At 45.7% G+C, this 19,457-nt stretch overlaps 2 protein-coding genes across 2 annotated transcripts; both read right to left on the bottom strand.

Moving 5' to 3' along the window:
- Positions 1-572: 572 nt before the first annotated feature.
- Positions 573-7,767, bottom strand: syt5a (synaptotagmin Va). The gene is made up of 9 exons (XM_040123477.1): positions 7,611-7,767; positions 7,365-7,379; positions 5,736-5,917; positions 3,456-3,542; positions 3,091-3,258; positions 2,798-2,965; positions 2,538-2,655; positions 2,288-2,421; positions 573-1,058 (listed from the first exon to the last, which is right to left on the bottom strand). The coding sequence occupies exons 1-9, from the start codon at positions 7,765-7,767 to the stop codon at positions 849-851; spliced, it is 1,239 nt and encodes a 412-aa protein (XP_039979411.1). The 3' UTR covers positions 573-848.
- Positions 7,768-15,440: 7,673 nt separating this feature from the next.
- LOC120788375 (ferritin, middle subunit) lies at positions 15,441-17,401 on the bottom strand. The gene is made up of 4 exons (XM_040124155.1): positions 17,076-17,401; positions 16,501-16,647; positions 15,970-16,095; positions 15,441-15,848 (listed from the first exon to the last, which is right to left on the bottom strand). The coding sequence occupies exons 1-4, from the start codon at positions 17,175-17,177 to the stop codon at positions 15,693-15,695; spliced, it is 531 nt and encodes a 176-aa protein (XP_039980089.1). The 5' UTR covers positions 17,178-17,401; the 3' UTR covers positions 15,441-15,692.
- Positions 17,402-19,457: the final 2,056 nt, after the last annotated feature.

Raw genomic sequence — 19,457 nt, 5'->3', positions numbered from 1 at the left:
CTAAAGTATACTGAGGCCAAAAAAAGATCCGTTTAGCCTTGACGAAGAGGACGACGGTTACGTGGAAGGAGGTGAAGCTCAGTAAAGTACAGGTGGTCAAGAAAATAAGCACTAAAGAGGTACTCCACCAATTTTACCCATGAAGTTGCTGTGGGAGCTGTATAATGTTATCTGTTGCTCAGGAGGAGCAACGTCTGAGAAGATACGCCGATGGTCCCATCAGGCTCGTCTCAAACTGGTCTCCGGGCCTTAGCTTTTTAACAGCGAGCCGGTGTTCGAGTTTGAAAGACGAACGCATTCCCCTGGCAGGAAGGGCGCAGTGAAAAAGGCTTTCAAAGACTATCACGCTGCATGATGGAAAGTGTGGGCTCCAGGGTCCTAGGGGCTAGAAGTCAGGATATCTTGGCCTCTGCTGCGTTGATTTTAACAGTTCTTTTTTCTTCCAATCTGTCAACTTTATGAAAGTGCAGTGCCAAATTGCTGGAGCACCCCTTTAATTTTTAGACTATGTCAGTCACGACCGAACCGGTCGTTCGGTTTAAATGTGCAGTTTGAGTTTGAGCATGAGCCAGTGCACAAACACACTGTAGACATTCAGCTGTACTATGCATAGGTTTGTATAAATCTGTGCACGTAATGTTCAATATAAAGAACGCATGTAGTCAAACAAAGACATCCCATGATGAAATATTAGAAAAGGAATGTTGGTGTGAAACTGAAGCACATTAAAGATTGCTATTCAGGTTACAGGTCATTTTGTAAAACCTAAGGTTGTTTGGTGTCATATGAAAAAATACCCATCCTGTGCAGATGGTGCTGTATACACGTGTGTGTCTCTGTGAGTGTGTTTAGCGAATGGGGGCCTTCAGAGCAGCATCCACCTCCTCCTCGGGCAGCAGCGTGTGCCACTGGGCCACAGGACGCCTGGGATTGGCCAGCATGTCTGACCAGTGGCGCAGCCCGACGCCCGAGGCGCCGTAGCCGATCCAGCACTTGCCGATGGGGTCGTTGCTGCCGAGCTTGTCGTAGTCGTACACAGTGATCAGCACCTGGACTTTCTGTGTGCGGAGACAGCAGAGGAGAAGGAGCTGTGGTCAGACCAAATTCTACTGTATGAATCCAAATTCTGTTGTGGGTCCTTTATGTATTTCAATTAGGCTAACAGGTAGAGGTCATATAATAATATGAATACAATAATGTCTATTCTCAGTGTATGTGCGCACTTCTGTGGGCTGGACCCGGATTAGGTTCCACTAGTTTGATGTCCCAAAGTCATGCTCGTATGTGCATGACTTAAGCTGAGATCTAGGGTGAGCGCTGAGAACCTTTCCTCCTCAGCACATGAAAGTGAAAACAGCCTTCTAGTGTCAAAACTCACTTTTGTACAGTGAAGGTTAAACATCCAAGTGAATTAACAATAAGCTAAACACACTTTTGAATGGATGCAGAGTTTAAACAAAGCAGCTTATACATGAGTTTGTAATTTGCTAGTTCTTAATCCATGGCTAAAACACGGTGGAGTTTGTTAATGCTACGATGTAGCTTGACAGGTGCACAGACCCCATAAAAAGCTGCAATATGCAGGATGCTTTCGGTATTCCTTGGAGCTACCCGGTCTTTGCCCCAAAATAGTATTATTGTGTAGATTACATGTACATTATCATGTATCGTGTAGTATTTATCCTGTTTCGTATCTTAGTTTATTACCACTGCTAATTAGCAACAAAAAAAACAAGGCTTACTGAGGCTAAAGGGAATTTCCATAGTTTTGTAATTATTTGGAACCAAACCAAAGTATTGGAAAAGTTCAAATTTTGACCTGATGATGGCGCTAGATGAAAAGTCAGAGGATCATCGACGTTATTATGTCGATGTATCCTTTTGGGATCTATGCATGTTCTGTACATGCATATTTACATTTCATTTCATGACAAACCCATTCGAGAGTTACTTAGGTATTTCAGTCTGGACCAACCAACCAACACTGCCATGCCTAGAGACTTGGCTAACAATGCAGTCGTAATAGAATGACAAAGACAGTTGGAATATTTTACGCAATTTTAGCTGAATACGGCTGAAATGATCAGGTAAAAAGTTTTTACATGTCAATGTAGTTGTGTGTTATATCTAATGTTGAAAATACGTCTTTTAAGGGAAATATTGGGAAATTTTGTGTTCGTGGATGGGGGCATGTTTACTGTCCATGGAAATGAAAAAGTAGTAGTGCAAAAGTTCATTCCTAGAACCATTCAATTCAACCCCCTGTCGTAAAAGGAAGTATAGACACCTGGATCTGAGAGAAAGGGATCTCGAAGCTGAAGCTCTCATTGAAGTAAGGATTCAGAGTGTTTTGTTTGACTGACGTCTTCTTCTTCTTCAGTCGCTTCCCATTGTGCTGCAGCACCACCTTAACAAAGGGATCTGAGATAGAGAGGCGTGAAATCAGAACAGCCAGTGGGGATACGACAACTGCCATCCATTACCAGTCCCAGTCTTCAGTGTGTGTGTGTGTGTGTGTGTGTGTGTGTTGTGTTCACCTGACAGTCCTCCGACGTCCATCTTCTTCAGGTTCTTGGCCTCCATGATGTTAACTGTTAGCTTACCGGCCGTGGGGACATAACGAAGGGAAATACAGATGTCACCCAGCTTCTCTTGCTGTCAGGGACAAAACCAAGACATAGGTGAGTTGTCATATTGCACAGTGCTTTGGTTACTTGAAATGTTGGTAATGACTGTTATATTCATCATATGTTTGACATAGTGTGTGACATAAAAAAAAAATAAAAAAATCCTGTACCTCCTCTTTCTCTCCTCCAACCAGGTCTTTCCACTCGTGTATCGGCTGTCCGAGGTCTATGGTATTCATGGGGATCTTGATCTCGCCGATGACATCGTGTTTACCAAAACGGTCGAAGTCAAAAACCTGCAGCACCAGAGTCTGACCACCCAGCTCATTATAGGGTATCTGGAGAGGGAGAGTATTTTAAAGGTTAAGTGCTTCGGACTGTTTGGGGAGAGTTCAACAGCGCTACTGATAATGTGATCAAAACTGTTCACGTTTGGCTTGATCTCAAGTATCGATGTACAGACCTTAAAGGTGAAGGTCTCATTGAAGACTGGACACAGGTTCTTGCGCTGAACTTTGGTCTCAAACTTCTTCTTCTTGTCGGGCAGCATGTAGACTTTGACATAGGGGTCTGAGGTCCCGCCCATGTCCATAGCTGGGAGGTCCTGAGCCTGGAGGATGCCCACTATCAGCTAGAAGAGGAAGGGGAGAGTGGGAGATAAACTGAGCTGTAGAGTCAGAGGGTCGCAAATCGTGAACGTAAGCCAGTTTACCGGAATAAAGGGCATCGTCATCGTCGCTCAGCTTCCATTAATTCTTTTGTTTCTGAGGTACAATATTGGTGAATAGTCTTACAAATCAGTAAGTTCAGCTGTGCGTGAGTGTGTACCTGGTTATCAGTAAAGTTATAGTCCAGTGTGTACTCCAGTTTGCCAAATAATTCCTTCTCCTCCTCTTCCTTCCCTTCCTCTCCTTCCTGGAAGACACACAGCATGGTTTGTATGGTTAACAGACAATGGTATTAAACTCACACATTTTACACTGACTCTCCTGTGATGGCCTGAAGTCTTTGCAAAGCACTATGATTCCTGCTTTAAGGCCAACGTATTCAGTTCAAAAGGAGACAGCATTAACCCTCCAGACAAATGCTGGAGTGAGAATGACATGAGTTAGGGTAAAGATTTTAAATATTTTGTGCAGACCTGGGTCTTAAAGGTTCCTTGGGGAGTTTTTGACCTCTAATAGCGCTATGGAGAAATGCTTTTATGAGTGGTCGCCTGTTTTGTTTCTCAAAATGACAAAACGTATCCATCAAAATGTTCAAAAGAAATGCATTCAACACATTTGTCAGGCCTCCAGGATGCACAGAATGCATTTCGTTTAGCAACTCTGAATGTAAGCATCATTTTTATTTGTCTACAAGAAAACTCCGTAGGGTGCATTTAAAGGTGCAATGTGTGAGAACTGGCCAGCTGTCGAACTCCTACTCCAAACCAACAGGAGGCAGCATATAACCAGAAAGTTGCGGTCCACTGCTATCGTACAAAACAAGGAAATGCACTCTTTGGTACCTCCTCCCCGGTACACTTCCCCTGTGCCACAGTCCGACTGGCCATCGGGCAGACCGGGTAGATCGCTGGAGGACCGGGGTACCTTTTACAAATAGTGGTGGCGGGAGCAGAGGAGGCCACGACAGGTGGAGGAACGTGAGGGGGAGGGAAGAGCAGCTGGAGCAGCAGCATCAGTAGCTGAGGTTGAGGAGAGATGGAGGAATGTTGCCGAGAGAGGACGTAACACAGGCTTATAACCACTTACAGTTACTACTTCGTCATCCTCTCATGTTGGTGTGAGGGCAGACTGGACGCTACAGTGACTCACTATCGCCTCTTGAGGTACAAAGTGGTATTAAGAGATGGGCCAGGACTCGCTGGTTAGCATGCTAACTTCAGTAGATATCGCTGCAACACAGTACAAAGACGTCTTTGACATAATGTCAAAACTGCTATTTCTTCACATTCTGTAGATGATTTTAGTTCATTTTTAGAATGTTTTAACCTAGAATACGTACGTATAGTCCCTTTAAGGTTCAACTGGGATTTTCCCCGTGGTGGCTGCCCTTTGAAGGGCATATTTTCAGTAATTTGTTTGTTAGTTGGATGGTGAACCAAACCTGTCATCATAGACCCTACTGGCACATAATGTGTATGGGTGTGGTTTTCATTCTTAAACACTTTGACCTGACACAAGCTCTGACCGGGATTGAACTGTTGTCTACTGTTGTGTGCTTTGGAATCAGTGTGCAGGCGTTATGCTTTTGATCAAAGAATCTCTGCTCCACATTGATGCCTGTTACCATAAACTTCTCCAATCTGTGTCCAGACACACGAGAACAGCAGCTCTGCTTCATCATCCCTTTTCATTGTATTTGCCATGATGCACTGTGGTTGTCTAAGCTGTCAGGTCAGCCATTGCTAGTCTCAACCTGGACAAAAGCCAAACAGCTGTGGACAGTGAAGCAATCAGATTACAATCAGATACAAAACAGTGTAGCCCCGACTGTTGGCCCGTGGAGGGCGTAGACAGCCATCAACTTACTCTAATACACATGTCACTAATTGCCTCTTTATTTTCTGCCCTTAGAGGAATAGTTCAACATTTTGAGAAATACACTTATCCGATTTCTTGCCAAGAGTTAGGAGGTGAGTCCGGCGTGAGGAAGACTGATACCACTCTCATGTCCTTACATTAGAAATAGATGCAGCCAGTTTGTTTAGACTGGAAACAGGGGGGAAGAGCTAAGTTGGCTCTGTCCAGATGTAGCAAAATCTGTCAACGAGCACCAGCATTTTGTTCCCTTTGGACAGCACCATGTTAGCTGTTTCCAGTCTTTGTGCTAAGCTAGCTACATAGCTACATATTTACTGTACGGTACAATATGGTGCGTAACGATCTTTTCATCTAACTCTCGGAAACAAAGAGAATAAGCATATTTCCTGTAAAACAAACAATGAGAGCTGTAGTCCTTGTACCCATGATGTTTTTCCTCACCATACTCAGTCAAACTCTAAATCAATTACTCTCAACTTCAACTGCTGAATTCTGGACCAGCTGAATAAGTTGAGTCCTCTGCAGCCACACTGGCAGTAGAACTACATCACCATTTTCTCACCTTCTTCTCCTCTCCCTCCTCTCCCTCCTTGTCCTTCTTTCTGCGCCCTCGTCCTGCCTTCCTCTCGCGGACCTTCTTGGGCTTCTTGCCCTTGTTGAAGCACTTCCTGTAGATGCAGAATCCCAGGCAGGCGACAAGGGCAAGGACCACTACCACGATGGCTCCCACGGCCCACATGGGCACTGGAGAAAGTAGCCAGAGGAAGGTCAGAGGCAGGTTGGTGGTGTGCAGTTTGATAGAAAGCAGCAGGGACACTGCCTGGGTGAGGAGTTTTATTCCTGCTGAGCTACACTTCAAAACAGTGTAAGATTGTTGTCCTGTAAAAACCTTGTACCACCTTGTTTTAAGGGTCGTAAATAATTTGAAGTTCTACGTTTTTTATCGGCGCAGGTAGCGTAGGTGGGCAATCTGTTGGTCGGCTATACTGAAATATCTCAACCACTGTTTAATGGACTGACACGAAATTTTCTTCAGACATTCATGGTTCCCAGAAGATGAATCCTAATGACTTTTGTTACTTACTTAAGTTGAAATTTGTGGTTTTGAGTGAAATAGCTTGACAAACCATTGGATTGACTGGCACCACATTGGCTACAGATATTCAAGCTTCCTAGAGGATCGGTTTTAAAGATTTTGGTGATTCCCTGCCTTTTCATCTAGCGCCATCAAACGAATTCCTGCAAACTCCCATCAGACTCAGCTGTACTGTGTGTTTAGTGCTAACTTGAAAAATGTTAGCGTGTTAGCAGGTCTGTGGCACGCAGCTCCTTGTTGACAATTGGCCTGTTGGTCTGTGAGACTCCGACCCAATTACTTCCTGTTCTTCATCCTCCCAAAACACGGCAATTATCAGAAAATCTACTCAGAACATAAAAGCAAGTAGAATACAATACATGCGCCGACGTACTGCCACTGTAAAACGTTTAACTGAGAAATGTCTCTCGTGGCCTTTCCTGCTCTCTTCTTTCACACCAGCTTTCCAGTGTGCTTGAGTAGATTAGTCCAAAGAGCTCACTACAGTGTCGGAGAGCAATGACAACGCCGTACGAGTCGAGAGCGCAGCTTGCGTGAGTACAGTACGCACACACCTGCCGAGGAGATCGCACGGTTCCTCGCACGGACCGAGAGCTTTAGTCGTGATCGAGGATTTGAAACTTAACAATCGGTTCTCCACTGTTGGCTAAGAAAAATCTCTGCTCGAGATGATCTAGATCATGCTAGACATGGAAATGGCTTTTCAAACTTCTGAGAGGTTCACACGGGGGTACAAGGTTTTCACTTGTGAGGAAAGACGGTACCGTGTAAAAGTTTGCCTTTAAAAATGGTGTTGATGGCGTCTGAAGGCCGAGGGTAATTGTAGTGCCAGACAGAGGCTTATTTAAGTTTCAAGTTTTTGACTCATTATCTCATAATTAAGATTATTAGCATGGGTATTTTTATTTTTGTCATTCCTAACTTCTCACCTATTTTTTTCTTTTCTTAGCAGAGGCATAGAGGAATAAACCGGTGAAGGGGTGTGTCCCTGCCAAATACACACTGCAAAAATACCGTCCTCACAGTAACTTTTCTTAAGCCACACTTTTAGCTGTTTTGTATAGTTTTAAAGCAGAAGACATGAGACGGACTTACACTTGAGTTTATGATCTTGAAGAGCAGGGCAGAGTGGACACATGAAGGAATGAGAGAGGACGGAATAAAGAAATGACACAACACAGTTGAAAATGAGGTAACAGAATGGTGAGATGATGTATGATATGAAACAGCAGAGGCCGAGACACCGAGACGTCTTGTCCCTCGTTTGTAATGCGGCCTCTCAGTGCTGCGTTACTTTTACATGTGTATTTTACACGTGTGTGTGTCTGTGCGTGCGCTCACTCGGCAGGTGCGTGAGCTCATTGAAGAACTTGTTCTTCATGCTAGCAAACTGGTGGTTGGAGTGATGCGAGGGGGGCGGGGGAGGCGGTGGGGGCTCCCTCTCCTCCTCCTCGGCCGCCCTGCGGAGCCGCGCCGCCGCCGCTCTGACCAATGGCATCGCTGCTCTGGGAAAACAGAGGAGGGCAGACAACATACGGTCAGTGATGTAGTAACCACCAGAAAACCTCATCGGTGTGGGCCTTGTCACTAAGTCTCTTCATGAATGTTTTTCCTTTTCCCTGCATCGTACGACAGACTGCAGCAAAGTCGTCAACGCCTTCTCATCTACTCATTCGCTGTATATTCTCGTAATCAGATCCGCACGTTGACCAGTGACGGTGAAGAATAACAGCACGTTGACCTTGTGCTGTGAGTCTGAATGACCTCTTCTCCCTGCTTCGCTCCTTTTCAAGCGTGTGCTTTGAATTTTCATCCTGTTTGACCTTTCACCTGGCTGTAATCTCTTCAATCCGCTCTCACTGGCTCCACTCTCCCGCCTCTCACCGCTTCAAGCATCTGACAGATGCCAGATTCAGTAGAATCCTAGTGTGAAACTATACTCAGACCTTTTACTTGAGCAAATACGACAACACCACTATGTAAAATCCTCCATCAACTTAAAGTCCTGCATTCAGCATTTAGATGCAGTCACTGGTGGAGGCGGAGCTGGTTTGAACTGCTTTATTCAGTGTCCTGTTGGGTGCTCTAATCCGTCACGGTGTGTCACAGCTGGTGAGCTAATCACAGGGTTTGTGCATAGTAGATGTTCAGTGAATATTCAAGTGAAGTCAAGCGCCTTCACTGCATTAGCATTCGCAGCATAATTCAATATGTTTTGGATTATGAGCATTTTAAAGGCTTGAATTTGATGACATTATTCGGAGTGAGGTTTAAAAACGAAAACGTCCGATCCCTATGGCTTAGTAAGATGACTACATTTTGTTTTTGTAGTAATAATAACTTGCCATGCTAGCTCATTAGCAAACGCGCTAGAAAACAACCAGTCGGCCGGCTGGATAGCTTTTAGGCTAACCAGAAGCTAAGCTAAGCTAAGTATCCGTCACGTACAGTGCTTCAGTACAAGATATCTACTTTTACCCCGTTTACAGTTTTGAAATAAAACGTTGTACTTTTTACTCCAGTCACTTTTGGAACTGAAGGTAAATAATAAACCATAAATAGTTGTACATACAGCAAGTTTACGTGGTGTACTTGGTTTTACGGGACAGATCCTGGCTAACTGTTTCCCCCCTGTTTCCGGGCTTTGTGCTGAGCTAATCTAATTGACTGCTGGTGGTAGCTGCATATTTACTGTACAGACGTGAGACTAGTGTCAATCTTCTCATCTAACTCTCAGCAAGAAAGCAAATAAGCGTATTTTCCCATCAATTCTCATTCATTTCAAGCTTAATTTTTGATATTTCTCCTCTAGATAACTTTTCTATGCCTTTATTCCCTTCCTGCTTCCTATCTCCTTCTGTTGTCTTTATATGTTCATCCCTTCGTTTATCGTTTCTTCCTTGCTCCCTCCTCTCTCCCTCCTTCACCTTTCCTTCCTCCCTGCATCCTCTCCATGATGGCGGTGTGTCAAAAAGGAGTAAAGCTGAGCTCTGCTGCTGTTGCTTCAAAAATAATAATCCCTTTTACTTTGTGACAGCAGAGCTGCCGGATGCACGCGCACACACCCACATGGCCTCCCAGATATGTGAAGACATTTCATTGGTTAGGTCTTGTTCGCAGCAGACATGCTGACTGGTCAGTAGGAAGTGTGGAGGTGTCACTAATAAAACTAACGCCGGCTCTGTTCTGGTCAGCATGAACAACAACGGGACCCTGAAACCAAAGCAGCCAAATGCAACTGGGCCGTCATTCGTTTCTTCATTTACACCTGTATCATGTCTGAATGTCTTCAGTGAAAAAGGCCTGTTGAGTGCATTATCTTAACACATGGAAAATCTTAACAAAGAGGAAATAAAATGATTGATTTCTGCTTTTTCTCCCTTCCCCGTGGAAGAATGCGATGAAAGGAGAAGATATCAGTCTGTGGTAATCATGCCTTCATGTGGGGCGCTTTTGTGTTCAAACTGTCAGCTGTGCACGCGTGTGCGCACACACACACACACACACACACACACACACACACACACACACAGGCCCCATCCACACTAGACATCCCTCTGTTGCTGCGCAGCCGTGTAACAAGATTAATTGCCAAAGGTAATCCAAAAATCCCTCCGCTTAAACAAATTAAGGACAGTTTGCCTCTCTGGGTCTCCCCCCCTCCGTCTGTCATTTATCCTCCCTCCTGACAGCTGAAATAGAGAGACACTGTACCTCCACACATACCCATCATATTTCCATAATGAGATCTGATTTAGCTGGCAAGCTGTGTTACCCTGTGTTTTGACCCTCGTAGCCCCCGGGCTGCGTAAGCAGAGGATTAGAGCAGGAGGCCTCAGTGTGCGTCCTGGACGGAGAGACAGGTAGATCCCTCTCACAAACGCATACAGACCTTGCTGATTAAACCCCGCAGATCAGTGGGTCATGCCTCTCTCTGTCTCCCTCTCGTCCTGGTCCGTTAATACACCACTGTCTGAATGACAAGCGTCAAAGCAATGCTTCGGCATTCGAGGTGAGATGAGAAGATCAGTACCGCTCCACCAGCGGACTGAGGAGGGAACCGGCCTTCTCGGCTGGTAGCCTGGCCGCCCCGAGCACGACACACATGGCCCACCGCTGCCGCTCTTACACTCTGAGATACGACGTGTCGATTAATGAGCTTTCGAGGTGCTGATTCCCGTTAGACACAGACATGCTGAACTGGTCCCCAGTGGGGAGCTGTTAAGTAAAAAGCTTATCTGCACTTACCTTAATTCTTATTTCACAGTTTAACAGTTTGTTTGTTTTGAATGACTTTGCTCTATTGAAATCCACTGTTTTAATGTTTTTAGGTAGTAGTTTATTGATTTATGCAATATTGTAGAGGAAAAATAGCATTTACACTTTCTCTGCATTGATAAATATTTCCATATGAGACATTCAATATTGTTCAGTCAGATGATTTTCACCGCCAGTGATTGGGAGAATCCAGTAGGCACTAAAAAAGTTTTTGAAGTTACAGGCAATTTACAAATGAAAAGAGCAAAGAAATGCACATTTCGTGGCAGGTTGTACAGGATGGGGCCTCGGTCATATCAAAATTTCCGATGTCAGTCTAAACCTACCGATGATAAAAGCACCCAATGAATTCCGGCTCATTCTGCTGCTTCTGTAATCACATGTTAGCTCGAGCACCCCAAAATCGGGATGACGACCACAGTTGTTATCTGGGTCGCAGCAGATTTAGGCTGGACCGCTGCCAAAAACCTGCATCAGTGAGTCAGGAACCTGGTCAGGTTGGTGTGGGAACACAAGGCTCTGTCCAGAGATTGCACAACGGAGAATTGGCGTTTTGCCTCCTGGTTCATAGTCTGGGAAGCCAAAAGGCTGCTCTGGGGTAAAAGGGTTGCTCCGCAAACTACAGCAGTAAGTTAGGTCCATTTGTTTTAGTTCTAAGAAACAAAGGCAGATGCAACAACTGATGCCGCAGGCAAAAAAGGCTGTGGACGTCTCGTCAACAGAAAAAGCTGCAAGAACCATATTTTTGTCACAACAGAACAAACGGCCTTTCGTATTTACTGTAGGAAAGAACAGGGTCTGACACGCGAAACCAAACTGGCATCACAAAACAAGAAAACGTTAAAACGTCATCGTGTGGCGAAGAACCGCCAAGGCCCACAATCTAATGGCCCAACGAGCTGAGAGTGAAGGCTCACTATGAGCCTCGTTTCAGTTGATTTCTCATCAGGAAGATTACACACAGCCAATCCCCACGTTCTGTTTAAAAAAGATCAAGACAGTCAACAGTCAGTGTGTTTCATCTACCAACCCCTCAGTAAAGTCGTCAGGGGTGGAAACGTTACAGCAGCTGGCATTTTACTGACGATGGCTGCAGAAAAGTGTGTTGACTTTACGGTATATCATCGTCGTGCCAACAACCTAGGCTCAAAGGTCCACTTAGTAACGATACAGAGCTTTCAGCCGCATCTCAGGGTCTTCATCTGCAGCATCGCTTCTAGAGTAGCGTGTGAAACCAAAATGCCATTCCTGCGCACGCAAGAGACCACCTTCGACCATAGTCACACGTTCACTCTTAAGAGTGCTGCTTGTACTTTCACTCCAGGATCCGAAAAATTGGAAAGAACCACAATGGTGGGTAGAAAACAACGTTTCCCACTGGCACAAATGAGCTGCTCTGGTCTTATTTTGTCTTGTCCCAGAGCTCACAGCTCTGAACTGAACCCGAGGCCCCGTTAGGCTTCGGTCACTCTGCTTGACCGCATGCACACGTTAGTAGGTTTGGAATTTGTTGACAACTTGAAATGTCGAAAGCCAAGCCATCATATGTTTAGCAGTCTGATGGAGAAAATGAGCTAGAAAACAAACAAAACTAAATATTTATTATGACAATAAAAGTATTTTTTCTACTACGTAGAAACGAAGTAAACCCACGTGATTTGCAACATCTTTACTTATGATACTTTAAAACAAGTGATGCTGTCATCTGAACAAATTTCTGCATCAGAAGGTTGAAAAGTATGAATTTAGAAGAGTAACATTGTTTTCTTTGATTTTCAACTGAGCATTTTATTTCTGTCCTTCTTTTTAAAGCCATTGTAATATTATAACTGTTGTTTAAATTGTCTGCTTTTTTCTTTTGTAATTTGTGAATCCTTTGAGCTGTATTTTGTGCATATGAATAATGTCTATTGTTGTTATTATCAATATTCATTTAAAATTCTTTTACCAAGGTTAAAGAAATGGTTCGGAAATTTGGGGAAACACGTGTTTGTTTTCTTGCTGAGAGTTAGATGAGAACGTTGCTGCTGCTCTCATGACTGTCCAGTTAATACAGTATGAAGCTACAGCCAGCAGCCGCTTAGCTTAGCTTAGCATAAAGACTGGAAACAGAGGGAAACAGCTAGCCTCTGACCAAAGCACCTCTAAAGCTCACTAGCTGTTGTGTTGTGTCTCGGTTGTTTAACCTGTAGAAAAAGCAAAGCGTGAAAACAACACGTTGTGCTTTGACGTTGGGGGTCACGTGCCGGACTGTCTCGTGGCCGGTAGCAGTGACTTCCTGGAGTCTTGTTGTCACGGTGAGATTGATGACTTACGGCAAACGGAGCCAAGCTAGCTGTTTCCCTGTTGCCAGCCTTTATGCTAAGCTAAGCTAAGCTGCTGCTGGCTCCAGCTACATATTTAGCACATCGCTTTCCTCATCTAACTTTCTTCGCAGAAGGTCTGAGCAACGGGTTTCTACATTGGAAAGGTTGAAAAGGCATGAATTCAAATGAGCATTTTTTTTTTTCTAAATCTCCTGCTAAAAACTTGGAAAAACCAATCAACCATTTTGACCTTCTTTTGTTGAGCTAACTCAAATTGTGCATTTTGTGATTTTGCGGTACCGTTTATTCTTGATGTTGCTATGAACACGTCCGTGATACTCAATTTGCTTTTATAATATTCTTCAGAAAATTATGACGAGATCGCTGCTGTTGTTTTGAAGACAAGCGTGTTCTACCACGAAAGCCAAGAAACGCCATCTGCATTTGCGGTGGCCTACGGTGCCAACAACCACCCAGAATCCAACCTCCGCGACGGACGTTGCCGGTGTAAAGGTGTGTTGCAGGTGACGTCACGTGAACACAGGCACCACAGATAGATGTGTATTAGCGTCCTGTAATCCACTTAAACTAATCTTTGCCAGTTTTGGAAAACATTCTCCGCTTTTCTTCCTCAGTGAAGTCTTTCCATTGAAAGACAGAGAACGCCATAAAAACGAGCACTGAAGTATAAAATCCAAGAAAATTAACATTAACCTTGTGCTCCCTGTGAGTTACCACATAACTGAAAAACGAGTTCACGGATATGGATAAAGACAAAGCGAGAGAAAATTAACTACAGCTAAAGTGAGTCATTAATGGACCCAGAGAAAACGAATCAGGTCGAGTGTCACCATCAATGCATTTCATGTGAAAGCACCAAATATTGGCTGGTTCCAGTTTATTAAATGCAAAGGTTTGCTCGCCTCTCTCTGTTTCCATTCACTGTAAATAGGAAAGCTTTTAGCTGTTTCAACTGTTTGCAATGAACAGTCTATTTGAAACATCAGTTTGGCTGATGTGATAACTAATGACGAATGATACAAACCAAAACCAGCAGGTGACTCACCCGATTCAGTTTCAGTCCTTCCTGTTCTCTGGCTTTTTAATGTTGTTCTCCAGACAAATCCACCACTTGTGACTAAAGAGACGTCTCTCCCCCTCCCCCCTTCCGTGTTAATCTCCACAATATCCCTCACTGCCAACCATTTACTGTCCACCTACACTGCAAAAAAAGGCCCATCTTCAGGAGCCAGCTCATCTCTCAGCACCGGGACTTTAAAGCTTCTCCATCAAAACAACTGAGAATGTTTCATTACATTCTCGTACCACTTGTTTAAGGACGTTGTTAGATACAGTCTACCTTTGTTGAACATGTGAATTACGCACAAATCAACGTGTCTTGCGTTGGAGAAAAGTGCAATTATTTTTCCACGGTTTGATTTGTATTTTTTTTACCTGCTTTGTGAGTGATCACATTTGCAAATTCAGTAGATCTCAGCTCAAATGAAATGTTAAGGTGTCCACGTTTTACAGTGTACGAGCTCAGGCTCTCCCTCTCTCCCCGTGTCTCCTAATCTGCTGAAACAGCGGGGAGGGGGGGATGCTGATTTGTTGTCGTATTTTAATACAAATGCGACTGAAATTAAGACTCTTGAGTGGTTAAATTGCTGCATCTATATGCCAAAGGGAATGTGAATCGCGGAACAGTCTCGCCTCTGATTGGAGCCAGTGGTTTAAAGTTTCCTGTGAAACACACATGGTGGCTCCCACACACACACACACACACACACACACACACCTCTACAAAACGACCCAGAAGCTCTGCAGATATCAGCACGTGGCTGAAAACATACCTATACGTTACGCTGACCATTAAAAGTGTGTATAATACTTAGATTGTTTTACTTATTAGCATCAATATCATGTCACCATTCTCCAGTGGTGGAAAGTAACCAGGTACTGTACTTAAATACAATACAGAGGTATTTCCTACTTTAAACAGTATTTCTTACTCCACTACATTTGGAAACTTTAGTTACTCGTTACTCTGGACAACAGCTCATTTATATGACATTTTAGTCAACAAGTATTAGAGGTTAAGATAAGAATTTATTGCTCCTTGGTGGGAAATTCACAAGCTGCCCAGCAGCAGATAGTGTAAGTAAATTCAATTAGCTTTATCTTTAGCAGCTGCAACGTCTAAGTGATGAACACATTCATGGATCAGTCGTTACAATCCAGTAATATTATCCTGGAAATGGCTATTGTGCTGAAGTTATACTTGACAAATTTTGAACGCATGTCCTTTCCTTCTGAGGGGAAATTAATACGCTGCACTGTGGCCACTGGGTGTGTTAGGAGCTTTAAATGATCTGTGGCGTCGCCACAGATCACACAGACGCCGGGGGCCTGTCACTTGTCCGCTGCAGGTTTCCCGTGGGACACGAGCTCTGACGACAAGTGAGGAAATGTTGCCACCTTGTGGTCAAAAGACCACACGTCCACCACTGACAGCCAAGTAGCCACTTGTCCGGCTTCACCTAAGTCTTATGGACAGATCGCAATTGATGCAGGCAGACACCAAAAATCCAGCTCAGAATGTTTTATTCAGATTAACAGATCACAAACTCACAATCTTTGTTCAAAATGTCACCGACAACATTCATCCTTCCACATGACATTTGAAAAACAGCGATACCACCACAACGTACGGCACTTAAACTTCAGATTGAGATTAGACAGCGATTGTGCTCGTGAATGAGCAGCTGGAACAGAGAGGAGCCTCTGGTTGAAGCCTGTGTTAAGATTTTCACTCCAGGCGGATCCTGAGCTTTTGCGTTTAGCTCTCGCTGCCCAGGGAGTGCTTGTCAAACAGGTACTCTGCCAGCTTGTTGTTGTGGGCATCCATACGGGTGAGGTTGGCGATGTAGTCGCCCAGCTTCTTGATGGCCTCCACCTGCTCGTTCAGGTAGTGGCTCTCCAGGAAGTCGCACAGCTGAGGACCGGATGAGAGAACAATTAGCGGTCAGGTAAAAACAGACAGGTCAGAAATTATTCTACTCGTACGTGGGAATGTCAAGCGAACACAGCATTAACCCTCTTTTCCTACAACTCACATGAGGGTCTACGTGCTCTGAGGCCAGCTTGTGCAGTTCCAGCAGAGCCTGGTTGACGCTCTTTTCCAGCAGCAGAGCGCACTGCATGGCCTCCAGCCCGCTCCCCCACTCATCACGTTCCGGTTTCTGCGGAGGGAAAAAACAAACGACACGTTCAATTACAGCAGACCGAACCTCCGTTTCGTTAAGCCGTGTGTACACAGTGATCTGAGTCAACAGTCTAGACCAGTACCACCGCTGTCACCCTCAGTCTAGCAACAAGCTCAGAGGATCAGCTCTGCTATTTGACAGCGATTACTGAGGAAATCACTTGATTCGGACAAGCCTGAGAAGTATTAATAGGAGTAGACTGCCACAGCACCGAAGCCGAGGGGTTCGTCAATAACTTAGAGACAGTGAACAGGTCAGGGACAATTCTGCACAGTAGAAGTGTCGTTCTGAGTCCCAGCACTGCACGTTATTCCCAGTTCACCTGCACTGGGTACGAGGAGACATGTCATAAGAGGCCCCGTGTCTGCGCTCTGCACTGACCTTGACGTCCTGGAGGCAGATGCGTCCTCCTCTCTTGTTCTGGAAGCACAGGAGCTTCTCGGCGTGCTCCCTCTCTTCGTCGCTGTTCTCCTTGAAGAAACGGGAGAAGCCTGGGAGGGCCACGTCGTCACGGGAGAAGTAAAAGGCCTGTGAGGGGACGGGACAGAAGACAACTGCTATTAGGGGACATCAACCCTTCATTACTCGGCGAAGTAAGACACGGTGACAAACAGTAGTTTGGCGGCCAGACACATGAGTCATGGCTCCGGACAGTCTAGTTGGTTCAGACAGACAAGCTACCAACCACTTCAGCATGACACAGCATTTTGCTGTGAGGTGGGTGGGGCAAACAAAAGAACAACACGAACACACACACGAACACACACACACACACACACACACACACACCACTGATAAACAACCGAGAAGAAAAGCAGTAACTCAAGCTCCGACTGAAAAGCCGCATCAGTGCATTACATACAGAACTAAACCACTTGAGTGGGTCGAGGTTGTGAGCTAACGGCAGCGGCGGATACCAGAGCAGGGGCATACAAACGGCGTGTTGTTCCTCTCACCATGGAAGTGTAGGTGTAAGAGGCGAACAGCTCCATGTTGACCATCCGGTTGACGGCGGCCTCGCAGTCGCGGTGGTAGTTCTGACGCACTTGGGACTCCATTTTGGCTGGCGTTTCTTGCGCTTTTTCTTAGCAAAACGGTACAAAAATAGAGCCTTCCGCCGACCTTTTCAGTAGTGTTCAGGTAGAGAGGGTTATTCGCTTCTGCGAGCCAGAGAAGTAGAAAAAAACAAAAACAAAGCGGGACGAATGAAGAAGTTCCGTTCAAACACTGTTGAAGCAAGAACTCTTCACGGTTTTCTTCCCCGGTGTGAAATGGCAGACGAGTGGCTCCGTGTATTTATACCCCGCGCAGACCTCGTGACGGATGCGGCGTCACGCCGCGCATTTCCACCAATCGCTGAGCTCGGGTAGCACGTGAGCTGCGGCGTGAGGGATGAGGTTGCATTTTTTTATTCCGCACACTCATGGTAACGTAAGTTCAGCGTCCGATGAGTTTGTCGTGAGCCGCCGACAGTCGGTCGCCTGCGATGACCAAGCACTTTCACCGCGTTAGACTCGGGTACGGGCCACGTTCACCTGCCCAACAGGTGAGCTGTGACGTGCCTTTCATTTGATTTACACACGTGAAGACTAAACTACTGCCAAAGCAAGAGAACAAAAACATTCCCTCCACCTCACCAGGCCACAATAAAAAAAGAGATCTTCATTTATATCCGTAAAAAGCCCAAGGCAACGCACTTGTGTCGTTGGGTCCGGATCACTGGGGCAGAACTATGAATGTTTGGCTCAGTGGCTGGATGCAGGGGAGCACTGTTTTACGCGCATGAGTTCCGGACTCTGGCGGTTCAGTCTTGGCCGTCCAATAGTCCCCATGCATTTAAGCAACCTGCGGAACCGGGTTGGAAATGGTGTCGTCGACTCGGCGCCCGTGCGGCCGCGCACGGCCGGGAACAGCCCATCAGGTGGGGCGTCACGAATGCTCCGCAGGACCCCTGCCGCCTGCGGACGGGCGGAGAGGCCTGGAAAGTTCTGTCACCGCTGAAACACCCCGGGGACCAAGAAACTTACTGCGCCTGCGTCCGAGTGGTGGATCGAGTGCCCCCCGTGTTAATCAGAAAGAGTCTCGATGCAGGCCCGTCGGTGTAGTCTCCCGTTCAGACGCTCGGGATCCACTATGGGGGAAATACGTGGTGGAGAGAGACACGTTAACACCGTGTGAGCCCGTCAATTAGAAAACACGAGCGATTTCATCCTTGTGTCTGCATAAGGTTCCTCTGATAGACACCGAACTGGCCATAAGGCTGAACATGTATGTCTGTAAATGAACGTGTGTAAATGTGTGTATACGCAGTTTACACGTTGGACCGCCTGGGGTGTCCTCTGCTCCCCGCCCGAATGCATGCTGGGATAGGCTGCAGCCATGACCCTGAACAGGATGAACAGTCAGAAAATGGATAGATGGATTCCGACCATTATAACAAACGGAGCGCTGAAGTGAAACATTCACCCGGTGGGAGATGTCCAGGGGGTGAGGGTGGGTCACCTACAAAGAAGGACTGGGACGGTCCCGTTACATACGCACCAAGTTTCCAATCCCAGCTTGGAACGGTCCCGCGGCTCTGTAACTCGTGACCCCCCGTGACAGAACACAGCCCACCGGCGTAAAGACACACACTGAGGGTTGGGCTGAACTTTGCCCTGGCGTAAACCTAAACGCTCTGGGCACGCGTTCAGCTTTGCACTGTCCTTATCGGACTGAAATCAACCGACGCAGCACCGTGAGCCGGTAGTTTTCCACTCGTATAGCTGCTCTTTGCTTCCGGCGTCTGACCCGTATGGATTTTAGGGGCCTGTCGGTCTGGACAGTTGCTTTGTTCAGCTCCTATGTACGACTTTACTGAAACCCAAAACCCCATTACAGGATACCGTCTGTGCTGGATGGCCAGTCCCTTGTCTTCGCTGTATCCTATCAGTCCTTGGTAGCCTCCGACTTAACTTTGCGGCAATTCAATTGAATCTTTTCCCGAACTATCGTTTTAATTCTCTTGTTATGTGTTTTTTTCCCCCCATTGGAATAATATTGGGTGCTAAAACTATAAAGTAGTTTGCGGCGTTGGCCAAAGGCGGCTCGTGTGTCGATACTGATCAGAACTCCCACAGGTTAGGCCTTTGGGTTTCACGTCTCACTGCGCGCACGGCACTGAAACGGGTTTTCTCTCCTGGGGAGCATTCTCAGTGGTGTGTAACCTGCTGCCATTTACTGAGAGTAAAAAATACAACACACACACACAACTTGGATTTCACAGATCTTGCAGTTAACATTCAGCAACAAGCGTATTTCAGAGGTCACGTGTTCGATATTATCATGCGAGATAACAT

The sequence above is a fragment of the Xiphias gladius genome, chromosome 3 (assembly GCF_016859285.1).
Source record: "Xiphias gladius isolate SHS-SW01 ecotype Sanya breed wild chromosome 3, ASM1685928v1, whole genome shotgun sequence".
In the NCBI taxonomy this organism is placed as follows: domain Eukaryota; kingdom Metazoa; phylum Chordata; class Actinopteri; order Istiophoriformes; family Xiphiidae; genus Xiphias; species Xiphias gladius.
This window is presented reverse-complemented; position numbering and strand designations above follow the sequence as displayed.

What these genes read in the sequence shown, in the direction of transcription:
- syt5a (XM_040123477.1), bottom strand. Translation starts at nt 7,767, where the DNA reads ATGCCATTGGTCAGAGCGGCGGCGGCGCGGCTCCGCAGGGCGGCCGAG. An exon ending in GGACGTCGGAGGACTGTCAG is followed by an intron (nt 2,422 to 2,537) that starts GTGAACACAACA and finishes TCTCTATCTCAG; the next exon opens with ATCCCTTTGTTAAGGTGGTG. An exon ending in TCCCTTTCTCTCAGATCCAG is followed by an intron (nt 1,059 to 2,287) that starts GTGTCTATACTT and finishes CTCCGCACACAG; the next exon opens with AAAGTCCAGGTGCTGATCAC.
- LOC120788375 (XM_040124155.1), bottom strand. Translation starts at nt 17,177, where the DNA reads ATGGAGTCCCAAGTGCGTCAGAACTACCACCGCGACTGCGAGGCCGCC. An exon ending in CTTACACCTACACTTCCATG is followed by an intron (nt 16,648 to 17,075) that starts GTGAGAGGAACA and finishes GTCCCCTCACAG; the next exon opens with GCCTTTTACTTCTCCCGTGA. An exon ending in CAGAGCACGTAGACCCTCAT is followed by an intron (nt 15,849 to 15,969) that starts GTGAGTTGTAGG and finishes TCCGGTCCTCAG; the next exon opens with CTGTGCGACTTCCTGGAGAG.